Raw genomic sequence first — 25,983 nt, forward strand, 5'->3', positions numbered from 1 at the left:
GCATTGCCAACTGGTTGGGAAAAGGACAATTGGTTGGCCACATATAAAATACAACTCACAACAGCAATATGTCCAGAAAATTTATCCCGGCTTCCATGTACCACATCTCAAGACAAAGTTAATTTACAATTTGGGATTACTGATAAAATATCTGAATGGCAGCTGCATGCAAATCCTCCAACCATTTAACACACAAATCACCAATGCAGGTACTCCGCACTGGGCAAAATTCACCACAAAGAACGAAACGGATTTAGCAAGCTCTTCCGAAAACGTTAAACTGCGGAAATTTCATCCTTCTCCCCTGCATGCATAGATCCTACATTAGCTCATCGAAATATCTGACATGTAACTCTAGCATCTAGCTAGACAGTGTATAATATTTTGAGATCAGGAAAGGCTAATCCCAACCTTCTACCTGTATCCACACCACTTCTCAATAACTGACCCAACCGGAATGGAAGCCTGCCCTCTTGCCACCTTAGTGGAAATGGATAATACCTGTGATTAGCCAGACAATATATAATGGAAGCACAACCACCTGCTTTACAAAGTTCTCATTGAATTTTTCACTGCAATCACATAGATGTACCTTTAACCAGACACATAGAAAGTACTCTCTCTCTCTCTCTCACAACACACACAAATCCATGTTAATTCATAGAAATAGTTAACATGAATCCCAAATCCAGCCAAAAAGAATCTAATCAAAGTACAATCAATTGCTATACAAAGTTCTCATCGGGTTTTGTTCACAGTAAGACAAAAAATGGAACAGCTCAAGATACATTTCCATTGCAATCATATAGATGTGCCCAAAAACTGGAAACATAGCAAGTATTCTCTCTCTCACACACACATGCACACGTCCACAAATCCCATGTTAGTTCATGCAAACAGCTGAAATGAATCCTGGCATCCAGCCAAATAGTATCTAATAAAACCACAATCACTTAATGTACAAACTTCACATCAGGTTTTTGGCACGGTAATACATATATAACAGCTCCACATCCATTTTCATTGCAATCATACAGATGTACCATAAACCAGAGACATAGCAAGTACTCTATTCATTGATTTCACCGCAACAACTCTAGTAGCTAGAAACTCCCGCAATGAGGCTAAGCAAGCAGTAAACTCCGGATATATTGTTAGGCCAGTACCAACACCATCTGGGTCTAGCGATCTTGAAATGATGCATTCATTAGGTTTAATGCTGAATCCATCATCTACAAAAGAAAAGGTCATGTAATCAATAACAAGGGTACCAAGCCAACATAGATAGGCAAACCGAGTACATTAAACACATGAATTAGACAGTGTATAGTGGTGGAAATTTTTTGAACATAACATGGTCATAGCAGATCCCTTACCAAAATTATAAAAATCAAAAGAATAATGAATAGGCTTGATTAAGTATAAATAAAAGATTTTTTTGAGCAATACTCAGAATTTGAATCCTGAAGGGCAAGCCCTTATGGGTGAGGTGCCAACTGAGCTAATAATTGTTGGCAAGTATAAATAAAGGATGTCACAGCCTTTTTATTTCCTTTTGGAGAAAACATAAGTTGTAATACAAAATTTTTTGTGCAAATTTTGTACAGAAGCCGCAGTTCTGAATTGAATAATTGAGTGCTTCAGCTGAACAAACTTCGTACTGTTAAATTCTAATAAGTATGATTTGCCAATGTCTTTCTACATCTAGAACATAATGCAGAAAGCACACATAACAAGATCAAGACTGCATTATAACCAAAAAAACAATTTGCCATCCATTTACTATGAGCCACCAAAACTATTCAGAAAATACCTTTTTTTCATAATACAAAGTGAATAGAAGGTTTATGTGTACAGATCAATGCATTAAAAAACGGTTGGTGGGCATGTAGCGGTTGGGGTGTTTCATAGCAAATAGAGGATGATGGACACCATGCACCCAGCATGGGCTGCCAAAACATATCAATATTTTTTTCTTACTAAGTATCAAAAATCAATATTTTACATCAATTTCATGCGGAAAACGATAAGAGAACACCAAGGGCGAAGCTAGAAAACATCATCCACCTAATATCATAACATCATGTCAACATCTATATAATGTAAAGGTCCACAATATAATGATATAATACCATCATCCCCCAAATATAATAACATCACTCATTAAGATAAAGAGCCCACAATCATATAACATGAATCATAAAGTAAAGATGTCCACAACCATATAAACACCAACCATAGAAAAAAAAATGTCCAATAAGAAACTGATCCAGCCAACCATGGAATAAAGGGCCCATCTTGAGTCCATCACAGAGCAGCTGCTATAGCAGGTTTCCTCCCAGAATATCAGGTTCCGCATACCCAAGCATCATATGGTGCTGCAATGAAACTTAACATAGTGGTTTCGAGCCAAAACTGTGAAAGGCAGACACTATAGCCGTTGTAGCAGCTGTTTTTTAAAACAATGAAGCAGATTACACTATGTTGTGTGCTAGTTTGGATTTGCATCAACTGATTAAAAAAAAAAAAAAACTACAATCTGATGACTGGAGAAACAGCTAATAGAGTTCTACTCCATATGGTGATAGCACATAACATATTAAGTGTTGATTCTCTCGACAACTCGATTACCATGGCTCCACAGATATGTAATGGACACAATATCTATGGTACTAAGTTGAGGCAATCATTTTTTTTGTCACAAGCCACTGTTCCACTTGTCATCAAACAATTGGAGATTTCTAGCATTGACTTCACTTTTTAAGGTATATTTAACAAAATTTCCAACTTCGGCAAGGTCATTTTATGCATATTTTTCTAGCCTAGGATTCTTAATCATCACAATTGAAGTGCCTGACTACCAAAAAAAACATGCTGCTGATAGGAGTCCCGCATACTGTAACCGAATCTTGTTGGCTTAGGATATGTTAGAATCCAAAACCAATATCATGCTAAGAAATTAGGACATGATGGATGTATGGACAAATATAGGCATCCATTCGTTCCCTTTCACATTACAAGAACAATGTGGATAAGCCTCAGCCCTTCACCAGGCTTCTGTGAACCAGTTCAATCTCAGGTTGGTTCCCAGATCAGAAAACTGTTATTTTGCAGAAACAGCACATTTTTTATATCTGTCAGGCCACTTTTTTTTTCCTTTGGCAGATATGACCAGTTTCAGAATATATAGATGCTTTTGCCCCTCACTGCATGATTGTGTTCCAGCCATTCAATATGAAAAGAATATGTACATTCACTATATAGAAGAAAGTGCATCCAAATACTTAGAAACATACAGTTCTTGTGCATCTGCTGAAGCCAGGGGGCAAAAGCAACCAAAAATTTGAAAACGAGGCCATTTTTGTAGCTCTAGGCAACTCTACTACATGAGACAACAGTGAAGCATCCCTGCAACACCAACCCCCCACCCCCACCCCTCCAAACACCAGCTCCCCCATCAACCAAAAAATAAGAGCAAAACTGTTTGTTTATGAAAATTTGATTGCAAAAAATACATAACATATAATTTCATCAGTTGACAGAAGCTCATGTCATCCATTAAATGCCTGGGCCTCTTGAATCATTCATGTTCATCACCTATGCCAAATAATATTGTTGTAAAAGCCTATTAGGCCCATTGCCAACCTAGACCTTCAAGCCAGGCAGGCTAAACCAGGTCACAGTAAATAGATGCATGTAGCGTGATCGTTAGATCAATCATATTCTCATCTCCGGAGGCTCCAGATTATATGTCCAACTATACATTAAACTCAGGTTTGAATCTGATGATGCTTGTAAGATTTCAGGAGGTTTTGTGATGCAGCCCAAGTTTATTGTTTCCCATACCAAATGAAGGGATGTAATCAGCTCTCAAGTTACAAGCTGTGATGTTGTTCTAAAAGCAGACACTAAAGTTAAAGAAGAAAAAGAAGATTTACCTGGAAGTTAGAAAGAAATAGTGAGGGACACCACCTAAAAAGGGAATTAGGATGGTCTGGAAATACTTCAAGTCTTCAAGAGTTGAATACCTTTCACATGAAAGGCTTTGAAGTCTGCTGTGTCAAAGCCTGAAGCCAAAAAGGTTTCATTTCTCTCACTCTTGGTTTTGCGACGTGGTGAGATTTTGAGCGGGGCCCGGAGTTTGAAGCATGGTGGTTTCATTTCCTTGACATCTTGGTTTTGGTTTCTCAAAGAAGAAAGGAAAAAAAAACATGGCCCAACCATATCACTCAAAAAACTGCCCGGCTTTCTTGGACGGGCTGAGAAAAATGAATCCGAGGGACCTTATGTGAGGCCTGGACCCACTCTTTAATTAGCTTTATCTTGAAGAAAACAGAAACAAAGTCCTTTATCTTATAAGCACCATTATCAAGATCCTCTAACATAGAAAAGAAATGCACTCTCTGAAAAGGGATTGGTTTATCAAATTGTAAATAATGGAAAAAATCTTCTTCTTGCATGCCAACACCCCCCCACCCCCCACCCCACCTGTCGGAAAAAAAAATCCTTGCTTGCTCCAATTTTTTAAGTACTTTTTGAGAGAATCACAGCCATATATGCATTGCAGGTTCACCACACATGCTAAATGCTAGTCCAATATAAAGTTAGAAAATATTAGCGCAGCATCAAGAACTTCAGAAGAAGAATTTGCAGAATTTCTCCTCTCATTTTCAGAAACTTTGAATTTCTTTATCTTTTGTGGAGAGTTGAATTAGAATGACATATTATGGAAGCCTATCTTTCAGGAAGTAGAGATCATTTGGCTACTTCAAAAGAAATATATAGTCAAGACTAGAAATTGAGTTGTAGAACTGCATGTGTAGCTCACATATATTTCTTATTTCTTCTTCTCATGCCAAATAATTTTTTTGTTTTCATTTGATTTCTCCAAAGCAAAAATTAAATCTTAGATTTATGATTCATTCAAAATCTGATCTGAGTCCTATATCTTATCATCCCAAGGAGAGTATACCTAGACTTCCAGAAATGTAAATGCTCAAAGGAAGAAAAGTAGTGGGCTGAATAGTGAAGAATTGGATGGTTCGAATATGATGAATTGAAAAGTGAAGAAAAGCAACAATGCATGAGAATTAAATGACTTGGCAATAGTCTCTAAAACCTAGGAAGAATTGGAAGCGAAGGGTATTGTTTTGAATACCAATGCAGCAGGATGTTGTTTATAAAGGAAAGCATGTTATTATTAAGAACACTTGAAGAGTCACAATGAAAATATGGGCCCCTTCAACTTTAGCCAATGGTGTCATTTACTTAGATTTAATGCACAAGTACATATTAACCAGCTGAAGCCTGAAATTTTATTCTCATGTTGAACTCAAAGAAAATTTAGACTATGGTTGCATGAAGGGGCCAGTTTGGTTGCACATGCGAAACTATCTGAAGTGAGCTTCAGGGGAAGCAAGTTGGAAAATACAACATGACAAGAATTATCTAATGCTAATAAACATGATAAAAATGTGATAGTCAGCAACAACAATCGCCAGCTAAAGTCAAGAAGGTCTGAACAAAACCACTTTCAAAAATCAATTTTTGAGGGGTAACTTGGATTCTTTTCCCTGCTAATTGAAGTCAATTCTTGAACGTAGGAAGCAAAGATATAAACAAGTTAAATTAGTCACTTAACTTGCATCTGTTGAAAATCTCAGGATGGGATCACTAACATGACTTACATGACTAAAGACTACTATCATGCAACCAAACAAATCCCAATGTGAGCAATGAAGCAGCAGTCCATTAGAAGCAGAAGATCCTGAGAAATTTTCACAAAATTTACAATTATACTTAGGAAAATCATATCAGGTTAACTTAGCTATTGAGTAACTTAGATTGAACCATTGTAGGGGCACGAGAGCATGAGCAGAAACAAGTTTTTAGAACTGGTGCAGCATCTAAAACAGAAGATTCCCACAACTAAACTCTAGTGGCAAGATAAACCGAAAGTGACACCGAGGTACAAGCTTCTTGCAGTTACAATTTCCGTTGATGTAGGAACTTGAATTGAGGGATTTTCCTCATTGCATCTCAACTAGTTACTTTCTTCGCACCATATGAACAGAGAGAATGAGAAAAAAGATGATTGCTTTACTTCAGCTAAAACAAAAGGTATTCCACATGAGACAGCAATCTTTAGAATTCCAAATGCCAATAAAGAATGAAGCAAAGGGGATCAGAAAACCACTCAGTCTTTACTGATAAATTATCTTAATGAATCATGGGAGGCAAAATCTTTGAACTGCCCAAAACGATCGTAACCTATGAGAATACCAACATTCTTAAGCAAATAATTGCTCATCATCAAACATTGGAACCAAAGGCAGTACTCTTGGCATTGCTACAGTTCTGGCACTAGTTCAACAGGACAGGTAGAGAAAATAAAGCTAAGATGTTGTCAAGGTAATGGTGCAGTTCAAACATCAAAAAAGTCCAAACAGATGGATCACTTTCATAGAACTTGAAGAGAAAGAGGAACATGAAATGATGATGTAGGAGGGACTTGTTGATTGTCAAGAAAACGTAATAGGTTTGAGTACAGAAATGATATCTGTATTCAAGATGAAGGATATATGTAAATGCAAGTGGGCAGCACATACTATGCTATTTTAGATTTCCGGAAAGAGAGAAAGGGGCATTTTAGCTAGCCTAGTTAACTACTTTACCTGGATTAGTCCAAGGTACTAACATTTTACATGTATGTCAAATACTATCAATTGTTCCATGGAACGAATCTTGATTTTGTAAAATAAAGAGAGAACGCATCTCAGACTTGTCCCAACAAAATGCATAAGAATCCAAAAGCTTCTTACATACTGTTGCTGCTTCTATCCCAATAGACATCAATATCTTGAAAGCATACCATGCATAAGAAAATCTAGGGACATAGCTATAACACATAGACGACATCTAGATATGGTCCATGTGGATTTAAATTCTAACAGATCACTTATATGTATAATGCATACATCATTTTGTGTTAATTGTGGCCTTCCCTAGACCCTGGTATAGTTAACTGTAGATGTTTCCATAGATTTAGACATGACCTATCTCCTAATTAGTGGAGAATTGCATTAGCACTTCCAGCACTATTATCAACTCAAAAATTGATATACATCCACAAATTTGTCCAAAGCATAGTTGTTTAGTCAGATCCTATCTTAAAAATTCAGGTTATTTGACAATGCATGCTAGCAAACAAAAACTCAGCATCCAGCCAGCATAAAAGACAAGTTTAATCCAATTCGCTATTTGAAAGTTTTAGTCCAATCTCTATTAGCTTATCATTTAAACATAATGAGCATTTACATGTTTAACTGCCCATATCCAATTAGGTAGGCTTTGGCTACCTACCAGATATATCAGTCACAGTGCTCAAGTCAACATTCACATTATCATATAGAGTACGAGATGCATACACACGAAATGAATCTTATAAGGTAATAAACATTTCAAATCTCAAAGTATTGGAAGAAATAATTTTTACCACTTGACCATCGGCAAAATGAATTTAGGTTCATTAAATGGACTGGCAGAAGCATAAAAACATCCTCAAGCAAAAGGATGAGCTTTGTTTGATGGAAGCATTTATTGTATTCAAGTAAGCAATGAAGATGCACTTCTTCCCATTCGCAACCTTAAATACTTTCTGTCCATATGACCTAATAATGCTCCTTTGTGCTAATATGAACAGTAAAGCTTTTATGCTAGTATGAATAGTAACAATGCTGTTAATGGTGAAAAACATTGACATGTTAACAAATATGTACAAGGATGAGATTTAACTTATCCAATTGTGGTCAACAACCACAAAAATGCACTCAACACCTTCTGTATAAAATATAGCATAGCCCTCGATTTGCTGTCGTAGTTACCACTGTGTGACAAAATAAAAATGCTGATGCACATAAATACCACAAATTGCAAAAGCATTAATGTTAATCATACTAAGTTTCATAACAAAAGCAACTTAATAGTCCTCTCTGGAAAAGAAAATCGGGGCCAGTTACCACATATACTGCAAAAGGTGGAATAAAAAAATACAACAAAAAAAAAATTATATGACCTCACTGGAGCAGAATCTAGTACAAACTACAGCATTAAGAGTACTAAAATTGTCACTTCATAGCTGCACAAGAAGATCCTCTAAATTCAACAAAGAGCTCTGCAAGCACTTAGCTAACATATGTTTCCTTTTCCCATATATTATTATTTTTCTGTAGAGATTATGAGGACCAAGACATGCACTGAGAACAGATATGCTTGAAACCATTCTATTATCAACTAACATATATATTGCAAGATAGGTATAGTCAAATTGCACGGTCACCTTTCCAATGTTCTGCAGTTCTCGCCCAACAGGTTCCATAAATTTGAAGTTAATATCAATAGGCCAGACCTGCATACAGTTGAAGATATAGTGATACTTTTTATAACTGCACTGAGAATGTGCAAGAGGATATATTGCTCAGAAGTGTTAAGAATGTACAGAGTTCTAAGGAATGATACCAGACCCATGAGGCATATAAACTATTTGCCTAACTATTAAAACTATACATTTTACAAAAACAATCTTATCCAGGCCCTACAACAAAATAAGTCTCTGTCAATTGTCCTATGTTTCATTCTCAGATCTAGCAGTTGCTCTCTTTATTATGCTAAACATTATACAAGAATATGATGAAAAGGAAATTAGAAATATGAATACATAAAGACATAAATAATAAAAGAAACTTCCAGCATCAATACACCAAGAAAAAACGACAATATGTTGGACGAAAAAAGGAAAAATAACAACGTTGCAACTCATGGCATATAGAAAGCTGCTCCGGGAAGTGGCATGAAGTCAAAAAACTAAAACATCAATACCAATAAAAAGAAAGAAGTAATTCAAAACTTGTCAATCATTAAAAACATGGTTGTCCCATAAACAACTGAAGAAGGGTTCGAGGACCCTCAAAATGGACTAAGAAGTCAATATCTCGTCGTCCTGCAACAGCATTGATCTACCGGGTTCATGGAAACAATATCCTAAAGTTATAGTACGGCAATTGTGATTTTAGCAACAGAAGACAACTTGTGCTTTCCATAGATGGAAATGAGTAAGAGCAAGCCATTAAAATAATTCAAAACCTTAAAATTTAGTCCATAAATTGCCCAAGCCTAATAATTCCACCAGCAATAATAGCACTCAAGTTGCAAGTTGTTTATTAGCCTGTAGATGGTTTTATTTTGCAGGGACGGAATTAAAGAAGAAAAGAATGGCTTAAAGCAATTCAATTCCTTCAAACGTACTTCAAGAATCACCAAAGACTGATAATGCCCCCATTTACTTAGCGACCGAATGAACAAATTAGAAAGCAAATTAACTTGGAGGCAGAAAAAGAAAAAAAAAATTCTATCCACGCGCAAGCCTATACAAAAAAAAAGAAGAAGGAAAACTTCGAGATTTATCAAGCTAAACCTTCAATCCGAGCAACTTCACAGGAGTAGCCTGCCCGGGGACGATGCAGTCGGGCCCCGCCGCTTCCAGCGTCGCCTCCATGGCGAGCCCTTCGCCGATTGGATCGGGACGCTAAAGGACAGCAAATGAGAACACCAAGTTAGAAAGAATCAAAGAGAGTAATCAAGAACTGGATCGAAGAGAAAAGGGAAAGGCCGGATTGCCTTCATGACGGCGAGGGCGTAGGATGTGTTAGGATTCTGGGGAAGCCGGAGTACGGGGTTCTGGTGGATTCTTGGGACGGGCTTCGCGCCGGCGGGGGAGGCCCTCCACGGGACGTCGTCGGCTAGCAGTGCTCTCTTGGAGGCGGCGGCGGACGCCATGGGAGTTCGAGCCTCGTAGGACGCAAGCACCTGCGGGGACTCACCAACCACGGGAATTCCCCAGTCGCAAGTTATCCGACTCGCGCGACGGGACGGGCTATAAGTTGACGAGCCACGGACAGGGGCGGGCCTGAATAACTTCTCGTGGATGGATGGGTTGTGGTGATCCCCGGGGGGGTGGAGCGTTTGAGGTGGGAGTCGATGGATTGGGGTGGATAGGGATTAGGGCCTGGGCTGTATGGTTGGTTGATGCAAACTGATGAGCGAAAATCTGACTTCAATATCTTCTCTTCCTCTTTCGCATAATCTTCCTTTTCATCCTAGATATTAGTCTTTTAATTAGCTGCCTCTCTCCATGATGGACTGACTAGCTTGAAGCCAGGGGAGAAGTCAATTTACCAAGCACATAAATTTATTATGAGTGTCCGACTAAGGGCAGTCAACTATTTACGAATGTACTGCAAAAAGTTATAATTATAGAAATTTTGCAATGCCATATTCGCATTATTCAAGAGGAAAATATTTGCATGCATAAGATTTTTAAAAATATAGAAAAGATCCAAAAATTATCTTGCATAGGTCCCACGATGCGAGATAAAAAGTTATAATCCAATCATCGGAATATCAAAATCTAATACTAATATCATAAACCGGGTCATACTAATGCAGGATGGGTCCTTCCCCATCGAACAAAACTTTCTTCCCATCGAACAAGAACCGCGGAACAAAGAAATGGAGCGTTGGACATGGAAGATCCCTGAAAATCAGAGCGCAATAGGGATGAAGACACTGATCCCGAGGGATGAACATCATTGAAACCCAGCCATGGAGCCGTGATTAGGAGTTCCTTTTGTTTTAGAATTATGTTTTGGTTGCATCAAGTCTAGAGTCTTTGTGGATTGTTGCATTGAGTTTGTTTTGGGTTGGGATTAAGTTGGAATTAGGAGTCTTGTTGGTTTGGGTTTAGCTTTCTTTGAGTCTGATTGTTACGAGAGATTAGGGTGTCTTTGTGATCCTATATAAGGTTCGTTGGAAGGGGCTATGTTCTCTTCTTGGAAATTTGTTTTTTCAGCCGTCGTTGTTAATAAGAAAACACGTTGAAAGCGTAGCGTGAATTTCCTATTTTTTGTGCTCTGTTTCTGGTTGCAAGACAGAGTTTTGCTTGTGATTTTGCGGTGTTTATTTGGTTCTGAGTTTCCCTCAGATCCAGCAGCATTGTGAACCATTTTTTTCTTCATGCTTCCCCGCATCACATACAATAATCAACAAAATAAGTATGTGGCCTATCCTAATTAGGTATTTATAGAGATATGGTTTAGAAAGTTGACTCCTATTCTTTTTATAAAACACTTTTTTTTGGGGATAATGCGGCATAAGTATAATTTCATTTTTTTCAGAAGAAGATCCGTTCTAGATTTTAAATTCTTTTGTTTTTTCTATGCGCCGGCAACTCATGATAGATGAGGGTGAGTGCACCCAAAACTATCGGACAAGAAAAGCTGATGAAAAGTGGGAGGAATAGTCTCAAGGCTCTCCCAAAAAAATTCTCTTGAGTGATGCACAACAAAAGAAGCAACGCAGTCGGTGGCGCTATTCGCTTTCCGAAAGACAAAAGTGAGTCAGAAAACATCAAGCCCTCTAAAATCTTGCAAATGTCCCGAAGCAGCGGGTGCTGATCGTCATTGCTGTGTTGTCCCTGAATCTAGTCGATCACTATGGCCGAGTCACCTTCTAGTTAAATGCTACCTGCATCTAACACACATCTTGCATACGCTAAAACTCTACTAGATTGCTGGCTGCTATGAGACTCGATACGTGGTTTCAAATCACAAAGCCTTTCCTTTTTCTACCTCCGCTCTTCAAAATACTGCCATCCAAATTTATCTCGAGCAAGCTGATTTCAAATTCTTTTCTATTGCACGAACCAACCGACATCCGGAGAGTGGACCCGCATCTTTACAAAAGCTTTGAGGCGCAGTCGTGGCTCATGAGGTCGCGCCACCGCCCCCAGACTTCCCGCTTGATTCAGTTTCACGTGCCGTCTCGCCCGTTACAGCACCCCAACCTCTCGCCTCCGCCGGCTCCACTCCCTTCCTCCTTCCCCCTGTATCTGGCGTTCGCGAGTTCCCCCCGTCTCAATCTCCTCTAAGGTTACGGTTAGGGTCACGGTTGGGGTTTTGGATTTGATTTGAAGGAGAAGAAGAGGCATTCCGGATCCATCGCCATGAGATCGCCTTCGGCGCTGCCGGCGGCGGAAATCCCGACATCGGCCGCCGCTGGCTCCCGCGACGCGGAGTCCCTATTCCGGACATGGCCGATCCCGGAGATCCGCGCCGTAGAGGCGGCCACTCGGCGGGAGATCGAGGAGAAGAAGGAGGAGCTCCGGCAGCTCGTCGGGAAGAGCTACCGCGACCTCATCGAGTCCGCCGACTCCATACTCCTCATGCAGTCCTCCTGCGACGCCATCTCCTCCAACTTCACCGCCATCGACGCCGCTCTCCGCTCCCTCTCCACCTCCACTGGCAACCCCGAGAACCCCAAGCTCGCCCACAACCCCGCCCGCGCCCGCGTCTACGGCATCGCCTCTCGGGTCAAGTACCTTGTCGACACCCCGGAGAACATCTGGGGCTGCCTCGACGAGTCCATGCTCCTCGAGGCCTCCGGCCGCTACCTCCGCGCCAAGACGGTCCACGGCCTCGTCACCGGCGGCGGCGACGCGAATGCCCTCGCCATGTTCCCGCTGCTCGGGCACCAGTGGCAGATCGTTGAGAGCTTCAAGGCCCAGATCTCCCAGCGGAGCGGCGAGCGGCTGATGGACCGGGGGCTCTCCGTCTCCGCCTACGCCGATGCCCTCTCCGCCGCCGCCACCATCGACGATCTCAATCCCAAGCAGGTGTTAGGGCTTTTTCTTGACTCGAGGCGATCGTGGATCTCGCAGAAGCTGGACGGTGCGCACGTCGACTCCGATGAATCTTTTTCTTCTGTTCTCTGTGATGTGGGCAGAACCATTAGGGCTAGTGTGGGCAAGTCGGAGAGCTCTTCGTTCTTGCATTGAATGAGATGCCGCTGTTCTACAAGACCGTGCTTGGATCGCCCCCCGGGACACAGCTCTTTGGAGGGATTCCGAATCCGGAGGAGGAGGTGAGTATGTGGAAGTCGCACAGGGAGAAATTGGAGTCGGCAATGGTATTGCTTGAGCCGGAGTTCATTGCCCAGACCTGTTCCTCGTGGCTGAAGAGCTGCTGCGATGAGATATTCGGACAATTGGCGAATGGAAAGCATCTTGTGGATGCAATTGGAAGTGGAGAAGGCCTGGGGTCTGTGGAGAAGCTGGTGTGGAAGGCTCTTGATGGCCGGGAGGGGCTCGAGGAGAGCTTGGAACAGTGGCTGAGGAGCGTCTTTGGCTCTGAAATCGAGTCACCATGGAACCAGATTCGCGAGCACATTTTGAAGGACGGAAAGGACACCTTAGAAGATAGGTTGGAAGCAGCATTCCTGAAGAGGATGAAGGAGATCGTCCATTCAGAATTTGAGAACTTGAGTAGAGACATCAATATGAGAAATTCAATCAAATCTATTGTGGCAGTTGCAGGTCCTAAAGACGAGAATGATTTCCAAACATACTTGAAGAAGCCTTCTACTGGTGGTGGGTTTTGGTTTTCAGAGCCCAACCAAAAGAAAACAGGAATTTTGTATAGCTTTAAACCAACTGCTGATGAGAATGATTTCCGGAGCTGTCTCAATGCATTTTTTGGCCCTGAAGTCAGTAGGATTAGGGATGCAGTGGACACTAAATGCCGAAGCATATTGGATGATCTATTATGTTTTGTAGAATCTCATAATTCTACTCTGAGGTTGAAGCAACTAGTGCCATATATTCAGGAGAAGTGTTACAAGACCATATCAGTTATAGTGAAGGAACTTCATGATGAAATTGCACATCTGTCAGCTTCTTTAGGAAGCAACAAAGGGGATAAGGATTCTCTACGACCCTCTGTAATTGTTGAAAGATCTCTTTTCATTGGGCATCTCTTATTTGCATTGCGTAGCCATTCTAGTCACCTACCTGTGATACTTGGTTCCCCAAGGCAGTGGGTGAAAGAAACAAGTGGTGCAGTATTTACTAGCCTATCATCACCTTTGCCAAGGCAATCTAAGGTGGCCTTTGATTCTCCAGTCTCTTTTAGCCCTAGAAGACATACATTTGATAGCCCCAGGAGCCCTAGAAGGCAATTTTCTGATAACCCCAGAAAGCAAACAATTTCAGCTGCTGCTGCATTGTATGCTGTGGATGACAGCAAGAACCCAAAACTTGATGAGCTAGAGAAAACTTTGCAAGAACTCTGTATCAGAGCTCATAGCTTATGGATAACATGGGTGTCTAATGAGCTATCAGTTATTCTTTCCAAGGATCTCAACAAGGATGATGCATTATCTGCAACAACTCCTTTGCGGGTATGGGTGGTTTTGCTCAATATTCTGGATATTTTCTGTACTGCTGTTTGTAGTTTTCCATGATCATATTTCTAGGATAACATACTGAACTCTTGATTCTTTCTTGGATTATATACTCTGGCCTTTTGATTCCTTCTTCATTGGACCTGGTAGTTGTCTGAAAAAAAGTTAAGCTTCAACTCATGATTTCTAATGATAAAAAGATTCTTTTCAGGGTTGGGAAGTGACTGTAATCAAACAAGAAGTGTCCACTGATGGCCCTTTGGAGATGAAAATAGCTCTTCCTTCCATGCCTTCCCTCTATATCACATCTTTTCTCTTTCAAGCATGCTTAGAAATTCATAAAGTTGGAGGCCATGTTCTTGATAAAATAATATTGCAAAATTTTGCATCGAGAGTAATGGAGAAGGTATGTTGCTTCATTTCCTCGTGTATAGAAGTTAACAAATTGTTGCTATCTGCCTATGCCAATACCTGCACCACTTTGGTTTTACTACTCATTACATGATGTAGCTTGCATGTTCTGGTTGGTTGTTCATCTTCATTTTTTCAAAAAAATAATCAACCAGGTAATATCGATTTTTTCTAACAACTTGTGTTGACAGTTTCTTGATGACTAGTAGTTGACTAGTGGGTTTTTGTAAATGGAAGCTTTGACATAAAGGTGTGATCTTAATAACTTTAAGATGCGAGCCATCATGTTCTCTATCCTTTGCTCCAAATCCTAGTCTGAGATGTTCTCAAGATGTTCTTTTTGCTTATTCTCTTGATATTGATATCGCTGACTGCGTGAATGTTGCTGTTGCCTAAGAGGTGCTCAGTACATTGCCAGTTTTTCTTGTTGCTATCCCAAGCAACATGATTAATGAGAAAAGGCAGGGCCATCACACTATATAGGGAAGAAGACCTACAAAAGCAACTACTTATCTTGTACTGCCTTCCTGTCTATTTTTGTTAGGGGTTTTCCCTTAGTTGGTCAGATTGATAGTAGGTTAGGGTGCAAATATGGGTGCAGCAGTGAGGAGCTTACCTCTCACGAGAATCAGTTTATGGGATTTCCTATATTTACATCAGAAAAGGAAAAAAAGGAGAAAAAACTATAAGATAAAAAGATTAAAAATAAAGTCCCTCAGGAAGAGCGGGAGTGAGATTCCATAGACATTGTGAAATGAGGGTGACATCCCTGCTAGAAGATTTAAGCTAGAACTTGCTATTACATTTGTTAGCAAGTTGGACAATCAATGTCACTAGGTTTCTTGGCACCTTGTCATTTCTCATCTTTATCACCATAATTCAAAAGAAGTATTCCCCAACCCGACCCATATTTTGGGGTTTCTTATTAGTTACCCAACCCGACCTAACCCAAATTGAACCAAAGAAAGTATTCCAAGTCATTTCTTCTTTTTCTCTGTCAAGAGAAAATCGCTCAAACTAATCTGCTACATTAAGAAAGGCTGGCTTTGAGGTTATTGACATCTTGAATATTGCAATTCTAGATAAACATTAATTCATAGAGTTTTGACCATATTAGCAAACAACTTTGTGGTAGTTAAAATTCAATTTAATTCAGAAGTAAGAACAAAATTTTCTTTATGAAATTTTGTTAGTAAACAAATGCAGACTTGTTCTTGAACTGGACCCAACTCGAACCCAACACTGACTCGAATATTTTGGATTAGGTCTGGCTCATACATGACCTCGACCTGATTTGAACAACCTATTGGGTCTAAAATATTTTCTATGGACATGACCCAACCCAATCATCTACTGAATTGGGTTTGGATCCAATATCAAGACATGTACATGAAACTGGGTTGGGTCAGGGTCAAGCATGCCCCAATCCGACCCGACCCATTTGCAGCCCTAGATAGATGCAATTCCTTATCCATTTAGGTATGCCACCTTTCCTTTATGATGCTAATACAATTATTGGAATATATCGGATTAGTCTCCTTGATCGTGACTTTGGCTATTAGCATCATAAGATAAAGGAAGATCATTTGGGGGTATATCTCACTATCAACATCCTTAGCACTTGATATAAGGGTGTGAGTGCCCTAAGTAGTTCCTCGACCTGCTTTTGGAATCGGGTGCCTATCACTAGTGCCTCCACATGGGTCTCCTCTGTGCCATGATGGGCATATTTGCTATCCCGCCACTCTGCACTCCCAAACGTATGAATTTCATGATGTTATGGAACCTTGTAACAATGTTTTCCCCCAAATGTTCATTTGTGATATCTGTTGGTTTCCATGAAAATTATATCAATTGATTATTATATAATTCCTTCTCTAAAGCCTAGAGTTTTCGATCTTGTTATAGGCATCTATTTCCTCTTCATATCTTCTAATATGATATTTCTGTATTTTTGGTCAAAAAGATAAATTATCAAGTTTGATGTCTCATTCCATTTATTCTTGATCAATAAGGTTCAATGAATTAATGTTGAGAAAACCCTGTATATTGTCTCTATCATTTGACAGGATGTTGATCATGTTGGCCTCTTGGATTCTCTGTGGATCAAATCTTCGAGGAGTTTGTTTGACATTTTCGCTAATTATAAAAGGGTAGCCTAGTGCATGAATCTCCCACCAGTGCAGGATCTGAGGAGGGTCAAATTTACTAGTCTTACCCCTGTGTGCAGAGAGCCTGTTTGAACGTTTTAAACTTGTAACCTTCAGGTCACGATGGAGCAACCTTACTGTTGCATCAAGGCTGACCCTTACACTTTCACTAATTGTCTTATTATAATTAACTTTTACATTGATGCCAATGGATCTTGATGATAATTGTGGACCAAATTTATCATGGAGTTGTTAGCTGATGAAAAACATTTCAGGTGCTATAATATCAATAATCTTATCAAAATTTTGAATGGTCTTAATCTTCAATTGGACCATTAATCAATTTGGTCTTGTACCCTAAGGGGCATGGCAAATAGTACTCTCTGGCATTGTTGCTAAAATTTTGCAAAGTACAATTGATGTTGACGAAAGATGGAATGATCTAGTTTCCATCAAAAACTTTATTAGACATTTATCACAAAAAATATAACAATGCACTTGAGAAAAAGGTTCTTGTATGTGCATATTGCCTCATACTGAGCATAACATACTATATCGGTATTGAACCTAGCTCAATACGAGGGGCATACTGAATATTGGTACACCAAACCGACCTCCTGTACCAGGTGTACTAACACCGTATCAGTATGGTACAGGTACATAATCCAGTATCGAGATTGCAAACCTTAGTAGTAAAAAACTTCGCAGGGTTGTATAGCTTGTTATAGGATGAAACTCTGTATGTAAGCATTGCAAGCAAAAAACATACAAACACATGCACATATATATATATATATATATCTATGTATGTATGTATATATGTATGTATGTGTGTGTATATGTATGTATGTATGTATGCGTGTGTAAACAAAGAAAATCCATTTGCAGCAGCAATGCAAAAATTAATGAAGAAAGTATTAATTTCTATTTTTTAAGTTTGAAAGCAAGTCAATTATGTATGTGAGAGGAATCCTCATGAGATTCATTAGAGTCATATTTCTTGAATGCCAATTGTTATTTTCACCTAAACCAAATTATTTTCAAAAGTGAGCTGGCTGTGTATTGTTAGTTACAAGTAGACAATAGTCCTGCCATGCCTTGACACAGTTCTTAATGATAGTAATCCCTCACGTGCATGTTGCCCTAAATGTGTAATAGGTAGTGGCTATCTATGAAAATTTCTTATCAAGTACGAAGGGTGGTGAAGCTCAGGTTTCAGAAAAAGGAGCACTGCAGATTTTGTTAGACCTACGTTTCATTGCCGACATTCTATCTGGAGGCAAAGATTCTGCCTACAGGAATACTGAAATGAATGCCAAAGAGAAGTCATCGAAAATTATGACACAAAGGCTTCCTTTTAGACGGAAACAGCCAGAACTCCAGCCTGGTTCTGCTAATACAGAACTTGCAATGAAAATGATAAATAAACTTTCACAAAGGCTGGATCCCATTGACTGGGCTATGTAAGCTCTTCTCATAAATGCTTCTGTTAGGACAGAAATTAAATTTGAATCTTTTTACTATTTCTCCTATTCTATTGGTTAGAGAAGATTTTTCCCTCTTTTTTACTTTTTAATGCTTTTAATGTGTTTTTGACTATATTTCTTTGTGGATTTCACAGTTATGAGCCTTACCTCTGGGAAAATGAAAAGCAATCGTATAAGCGATTTGCAGTCCTCTTCGGGTTCTTGGTTCAGCTTAATCGCATGTACACTGACACTGTACAAAAGTTGCCCACAAAATCAAATACAGACTCAAATATAATGAGATGCTCTACAGTTCCACGATTCAAATACCTTCCAATCAGGTTGACACTCTTCTTGTCATTTATATGATACTATCTTGAAGTGTATTAGTAGTATCTCTTGGATATATTGCCTAATATCAAAAGCAACTCCATAATCCACATCATGGGTTTATGATTTAATGTACTTACTGGTCATAGGGCTTGGGGGCGTGGGCTCTTCAAAAATACTTTCTACACAGCCTTCAACAATAACAGATTCTTTCAGAAATTTAGGCTTTTGTGACTATATATGGCACGACTCTTTTTGTTATCCTATCTGCTAGTACCAAGAGTTGTGGAAACCATGACAACAAACTCCAGAACCCATATGGTAGCACGCTACTATATCATTAAGATTCAGTATAATGGTCTGTTAAGAACCATGCACCACATTCAGATGAATTAGTCCTGCAATGGTCAGAAATAAAATTCTCATTCTTTTACTAAGAAATCTTCATTTTGTTACATGCAAGCATGTTGTGGCAACTGTTAACAAGTTAAATAAAACTTTAGTTTAATTTTAACATTGTATTAGCAATACAACCGGCACTTAGTGACACCATTAAAGATATATGTTCGTTGGTTCAATGTTCCCCAATCTAAGCAGACTTTGGATAAGAAGCTATTAAGTAAGAGACGTTCTGTAGTAGATGGAAGCTACTTAGAAGCTTGGATTGACAATGACTTGAAATTGCCTTACAATGTTCTAGGGCATTATTATTTTCTATATAAAATGATATTGAATCACTTTAATCTTTATTAGTCATGTGCCAATAATATTGCAAATATACGATGTGTCTACACTGGTTAAATTCAAGCATGGATATTATTCACATCTGATTCATATATGTATACATTTTAAACAACTTTTGTTATATGATTTTTTCATTAAGTGTGGAAACAAAGGAATAAATTAATTTGTGTACTTGGAAATGAGGTGGTGTCTGACATAGCTAGGTGTATGAACTGCAAAACTTGGAAGCACCTGGACAAAGATCTAAAGTGGGTTTTTGAAGTGGATGTGGTAACTAAGTTATGCCACTAAGCTTGATACTTTTGCACGTTGTCACCATCTTTTAATAAAAAAACCCCACATGTAATATTTGCCACTCAAGGTACTTTTGAGCTGTGATTGGATTGTTTGGATGAATGATACAATATAGAGGGCGAGCTTTGGCACAATGGTAAAGTTGCTCCATTGTGATCTTGGTGTCGTAGGTCGAACATAGACTCTTCGCATGTGGGGATAAAGTTGCGTACATCTGACCCTCCCCAGACCCCATAGTGGTAGGAGCTTTGTGCATTAGGATGCCCTTTTTAATGACATAAGATGAAGCTTGGGATCTATACTAAACTAGATGCGAAGATTTTAATAAGATGATATAATATGCTTAACTATACTGTAGATTTATGATTTTTTTGGCTACAAGAAAATTATTTCCTTAGGTTTATCGCTCATCAGTCTTCATATACATTTACTATGTTGCTAATGATTCTGTGCTTCTAACCAGTAATGCCCTTTTCTTTTCAGTGCTCCTGCCTTATCTTCAAGAGGAGCACATAAATCAGCCCTTCAGATGTCAGCCGATGATACATTATCGAGTAGTCCTTGGAAAGCATATTCGAATGGAGAAAGGTCTCCAAAGCCTGAGCTTGATGATACTCTGAGTTTTGGAGTTGCAACACCATTATTAAAATCCATCATGACCCAGGTATTTCTCATATAAAGTCATCCCTACTTGGTATATGGTTGAGTAATTTTGAGTGTCTTGTCAAGCCAATGATCATTTTATCACCAGTTTTTGCCCAAATTTTTCAATTTTACAATGGTACATAAGCTTGAGCATTCCAGATAAGGAAGTCTCCTGTTTGGAATTTCACTTTGCCATTGTAATTAAAACAGTATCCTCATAAAATGCTTATTATACACATCATAGTCAGGAATGCATAGTACTGAACTGTGGAATACTTGTTCTATCTCATCTGTTTTGCTTCATTCGAAACTCGTGAAGTTAAATGTATATTAGCCTGTTAGCAATACGCATGATTTATTACTGAATATGTTGTACACACTTTTAAATCTGATTAAATGTGAAAGTGCTACATTTGATTCAGCTAGAGGCACATGTAAGTCTATTTTTGGGGTGGGTTCACTTCATGGAGATCTTCTGGAAGACTGCATGTCTTACATAGGTTCATTTCTCCTAGATTTCAGGTCCTTCAGAATTGTATGCTCGGACAATATCTTAATGTCTCTCAAAGTTACTACAGGATCAGATACTTGAGTTTATAAAATGACTAAATATAAATCACTTGTTTACAACACTAACCTCTCCCATTTTGATGAATCTCGTTCACCATCTTTATAGAGGTCTCACTATCTACGAACCAATTTGGAACTGAATCCATGGATGGACTTCAGCTTAAGGAGATGTGGTGTTGGCCTTAGCAATATTTAATGAGTTACCAAGTTCTGTATTAACTTCATTTTGAAAGATTTGATATAATTTTGTTTTAACAATTGGGTTATACACGGCCTGCTATTTTTCAAGAGTTTTTCTCCAAAATTCAGAATCTTGTTTTTAACTGAACTGCACATTATCATGGTCATTCCAAATGAACAGGTTGGCAACAAATTTGGAGAGAGTGCATCAAGGTGGGGATCTATGCTTTCTGATGGCCAAGCTGGCAAGCTCAAGGACAGGTCAGCAGCTGCTATGTCAACATTTGGTGACATGCTTCCTGGCCCGGCAGCAGGACTTCTGTCATCTCTTACATCAGGTGCCACCAGTTTTGACTCTTAGTTGATAATGGTCCTAGGCTCTTCTGAAGAGGGATTCCTGTAGTTGGTGCATACATATACCACTAGAATCAGAGGGTTGGAACTGCAGACTGCTAGCCGCAGCTGGGTGCAACCCTTACAGACATGGATGAGAGGCTGGGAGGATGAAATCTTCTGCTACTTGATATTTCAACTCTGTTTCTCATTTATACCCATTGAAGATTTCTCCCATTTGGTTAAAGTTTGGTGTAAGAAAGCTTAGCAATGATAGGGGAAGATCATTCATTCAATTTTGGAAGTCGAAGAGGTGATCTGAGCAAATGAATTGTAAAAAATTGGGTGAGCAATTACTGTTGTGTATGTTACTGCATCTGTAGCATATCAAAATAAAAGAGCAAGCAGATCCAGTTGTGTTTGAGCCATTAAACTTGTTTCAAAAGAAGGCTGTGTATCTCATCTAGGGTATTGGTGTTTTGTTTTGTTTGACAATGACTGATGCCTGAAAAACTTCTGAATAAATTATTGGAGGTTTTATACATTAAATTTCCAATTATATTAAAATTCCAAAAGCAGTCTGTCGCTTAGCCCAGACACTTCCATGATTGGCATATTAGTGGGTACTGTGGAGTTTTGGGAACTTCCAGATGCTCTGTATGAATATCTTCTCAGAATCAGGCTGATGTCCAAGGATCAGATATGTCACTCAGAACTGCTTAGTGTAAAAGTTTTGTTCTGGTATTTATTTCTTTCCTAGTCTTACTCAGTCCAGTTTCGTATCATGAAATTCTTTTGCCAATTTATTAGGTGGTGAAAGTTTTTGGTTGTTATCCCTGGCTCCCTATAAACAGTAAGACATCTATAATAAGCTGCTTGTTACAGTCAAATCAGCAATATTGCATAAGTCCCTTTTCTTAACAGTCTTTATTGAATGTCATAGTCTGACTTGCTGGATAAGCTACCTCAAATAGTTTCAAGGGGCTTCTGGTCCAACAAAGGATAATTGAGGCTACAGATCAGTCAGAAAGCCCACTCTAGTTTTCTTGCTTTGCCTCTGTTAGATGATTCAATATTCTGGTGACTGAGGTGGGTAGAAACTGCATTAGTGGGCATTGGTTTTCTCTGGTTGGTCAGAGTAAGAATAGATACATAAAGCATGAGTTGAAACTCATATGCTTGTACTCTGCTTGTCTGTTCCCATAACATGAGTATCAATAAGTATTTGTTTGATCACAGACCTCAACGATATCATAATACTATGCACATAACCAAACTTGGATACATGTTAGATTACGGTGCCTGTTACAGAAACAAGGTAAAAGAGTTTTGAAGACAATAGATTCTACGATACCCAAACAAATCTTAGAAATTATTCATAGAATGATCTTGTAAACATTTGCTGTTCTGCTCATGAACCGCCTGATTCTATTTGCCCTGCAAGCTCTTCTCCAGAGCTTCAAATATAATCAGAAAGACCAAGGTGTTGTTTTGGGCAATCAAGGGCAGAATCGTGATCATGGTTCCAAATGATAAGGTTCAGCATCCTGCCATTCATCTTTAACTTAAGCACATGTAAAAGATGTATGAAAAAGACTAAACAGGTAGCGTTCATGTTGGACAATCCAAAAAACTTTCTGCGGGTGTTGAAAATTCTCCTTTACATTATTGACACTGGTAGCATTGTGGCTAATCCATTCAGGTAGGTTCTCGCTGCTCTCTTGTTTTTTTTTTTTTTTTGGTTCTCAGGAATGCATTATATCTGATATATGTCATTAATGCAGGTGATTGTATGGTATAATGTTTTTTTTCTTCTTAGCTGTGCATTAAACCAGATTTATGCTAAAGGTATAGCTGATTTAATGGTTTAATTGTTAGTTTTGGCTGATTTAATGGTTTAATTGCTAGTTTCAGTTCTAACTTATGCTTTAGAGTGCATTGGCATACTTGCCTCTGTTTCTTGCAAGATATTGTATATTGTTTGCAATGTTTACTTGTGCTTGAGTTGTCTCATCTTGTTATCATGTTATTGTTTGTTAAACTGGTAGCAGCCACAATATGTTATTGGTAATTGGTAATTTGACTTCATTTTCACATTAAATGCCCTCATTGGCATCAGGTGATTCTTGATCATGTTCTTTATCATGTTCTCCATAGAATTGCCCTAGTCTATGATCTTTATCAGTTTACTAACCATTGACAATTCCTATTTAATACATTCTTGCTTGCTGTGTTTGTTTTGTTCTCGCATTCCTAATTGGTTGCATCTATTTGACCAATATACAGGCCACACTTTTTTAGATCTTGGTGGATGTGATTATTGAACTTGGTCATAACCTTTATTTTCTGTGGTTCACTGTCTTTCTTTGTATCTCTGTCATGGTTTCCGAAGCACTTAATAAGTATCGAATTGCTTCTTAATTTTTGACTTCTTTGGGAGTGCGTGCATCTGAAGGGTAAATATGAAAGAGTATGTGAATTTATATATGCATGGGGGCAGGGATCTTTGGAGCTACCGTTACTGGGATAAGATCTTCCATAGCTAGTGATGAGCTAGTTTGAAGTTACAGTTATATTGAACATAATGTTGTAATAAGGTTGGCTCTTTAAAATATAATCATCTGAAATTAAAATTATGTAACTACCAACAATCTAGATTCAGGTTATGGAGGACTCTTGTATGCACTAGTTATAACTGAGATTATTTTGAAAGGAAAAGAAATTGGGTCAGAAAATGTATAGAAAGGAAGGTAAAAAAAGTGGGTCAAAACTTATTATGAGTTTGGGCTTTTCCAGCAGCTACGTGGACAGAAAAGATGTATCAGGAATGGCTAAGATGGTGGTCGAATTATAAATAACAGCAAGTCAAATTAGTTTTACTATCGTGTCATCAAATAGCTTCCTAAATTATGTATACCGATTATTATCGACATTGGATAGCTTTCCTCGCTAATTTTAATCCTCATATAAAATCTGAACATGCAAATGCCTCATCTAATCGTTGTTTAGTTCAACTTGATGTTGTTATTCTGTCTAGGATGGCAATTGTTTCATGAACTTGATATTTCTAAGGAGTCATTTGATCCTTGTTTGCCATCCTATGAATCATTTGTATTGTAGTTATTTTTTGTAGTATGGTAGTTGTTTCACGAACTTAATGTCTTTAAGGAGTCATTTGATCATTGCTTGCAGATTATGAATTTATTTGTGCTGTTATGCTTCTTTGTAAGCTGACAATGGTTTCTGACCATTTATTAAGCCATGACACATTGTTCCAGTTGCAGTTGTCAAGAACATCTACCAAGTGGTCAGGATGGCATTATCATGGTTTGATAGTTACATGCAGTCTGTCGTGTATTGCTGTGAGCGGGTACAATGTAATACATATATGTAACGGTGGTTGCAGGGGACACGGTTATATATTGGACACTTTCTATAAGCATAGAATGTAAGGTTTTTTCTGAAACTTCATCATATGAGACTGAATATATCCTGAGCTCGAACTACTTTTTGCTGGATCCTATATGCCAAAATGACAACGCTGATCGCGCGGAGTCCGCAGTGATAAATGCGATGGTCAGTTTAGTCATCCATTGTCAAATGCGACTGTCAGCTTGGTCCATGGACCATGTCTGGTCGACGCGGATGCACGAGGTGGATGCCATCGGGATGGTAGAATGCTTTCTTATATTGCCAATGTTTATGCACCACTTCGGGCATCTCTTGGTCAAGGACAACCTTTCAGCTGATGGATTGCCTACGATGGACGGCCTGCTATGGACTTTATGATGATATGTGTATATATATATATATATTTAATCATTTCGATTTCAGCGGTGCGATCCGTCAAAAACTTTTTTCAATCTGGCGCTTTAGCTGGAATCATCATTTATATGTTTATGAAAAATATATTATATTTGCAATATTTCTTCGTCACCTTTGACTAATTGTTGTACATGTTATCTCCTTTAAAAGCCCACATGATTACAGAATAACAAGTTCTTTTATGTAAACGCTAGACTTGTCTCTCAACTTCAGATGTTACGTATTTTTATCCTTGTATGCTAGCTCGACTAGAGTTCGCCGCTTGCAAACGAGAAACATGCGTTGCCGTATGTTGTCCAGGAATCAGGATGCTGCTAGTGATACTGGTTAAATGCCTCGAATCGTAGCCAACTGTTGGCCTCTCCCCTCCGTTGTAACACATAAAGTAACTTCAAAAAGCTACACAAAAGGATCTCCATCGATTTGTCAATAGTATAACTCAAATATAACAATTTAATTACCTCCACGGTTTAGCCAAGCCGTTCTCCAAAGCAAACGCTACCTCAATCAGGTTCAGGATATCTAGCCAAAATTTTCTACTCCAACCTTCCAGACATCTGCACCAAGTTAATCTTTTGCTAGGAAGTGCGCCTTGGCATACTCAGGACAATTTCAAAGTCTCATCGCTTAGATAACTTTCCATTCTAACCCTCCTAGAGATGTAAGGATCATGATGTAGACAATGAAAGGAAAAAACACCGATATGGTAGTAAGATCGTAACATATTTTAGCAAACAGTACAA

General features: G+C 38.8%; 1 protein-coding gene and 1 pseudogene across 2 annotated transcripts; one reads left to right on the forward strand and one right to left on the reverse strand.

Moving 5' to 3' along the window:
• Positions 1–770: 770 nt before the first annotated feature.
• Positions 771–10,138, reverse strand: LOC103712024 (uncharacterized). Its single transcript, XM_039117306.3, has 4 exons — positions 9,676–10,138; positions 9,473–9,583; positions 8,339–8,407; positions 771–1,232 (listed from the first exon to the last, which is right to left on the reverse strand). Exons 1-4 carry the CDS (start codon positions 9,832–9,834, stop codon positions 1,182–1,184), a joined length of 390 nt encoding a protein of 129 aa, XP_038973234.1. The 5' UTR covers positions 9,835–10,138; the 3' UTR covers positions 771–1,181.
• Positions 10,139–11,919: 1,781 nt separating this feature from the next.
• Positions 11,920–21,982, forward strand: LOC103712025 (conserved oligomeric Golgi complex subunit 1-like; annotated as a pseudogene). Its single transcript, XR_015968519.2, has 6 exons — positions 11,920–14,289; positions 14,504–14,698; positions 18,012–18,316; positions 18,475–18,660; positions 20,171–20,351; positions 21,264–21,982. The product of XR_015968519.2 is annotated as a conserved oligomeric Golgi complex subunit 1-like (transcript).
• The last annotated feature ends 4,001 nt before the right edge of the window (positions 21,983–25,983 follow it).

This window comes from Phoenix dactylifera, chromosome 9 (genome assembly GCF_051530095.1).
Source record: "Phoenix dactylifera cultivar Ajwa chromosome 9, Ajwa_hap1_PhDact_Kaust_v1.1, whole genome shotgun sequence".
Lineage (NCBI taxonomy): Eukaryota > Viridiplantae > Streptophyta > Magnoliopsida > Arecales > Arecaceae > Phoenix > Phoenix dactylifera.

Bases quoted from the DNA above. Each gene is read 5' to 3' on its own strand.
- LOC103712024 (XM_039117306.3), bottom strand. From the start codon at position 9,834: ATGGCGTCCGCCGCCGCCTCCAAGAGAGCACTGCTAGCCGACGACGTC. The intron at 9,584-9,675 runs GCAATCCGGCCT...GCTGTCCTTTAG, and splicing joins ACGCCCTCGCCGTCATGAAG to CGTCCCGATCCAATCGGCGA. The intron at 1,233-8,338 runs GTGACCGTGCAA...TTTCTTTTGTAG, and splicing joins AACTGCAGAACATTGGAAAG to ATGATGGATTCAGCATTAAA.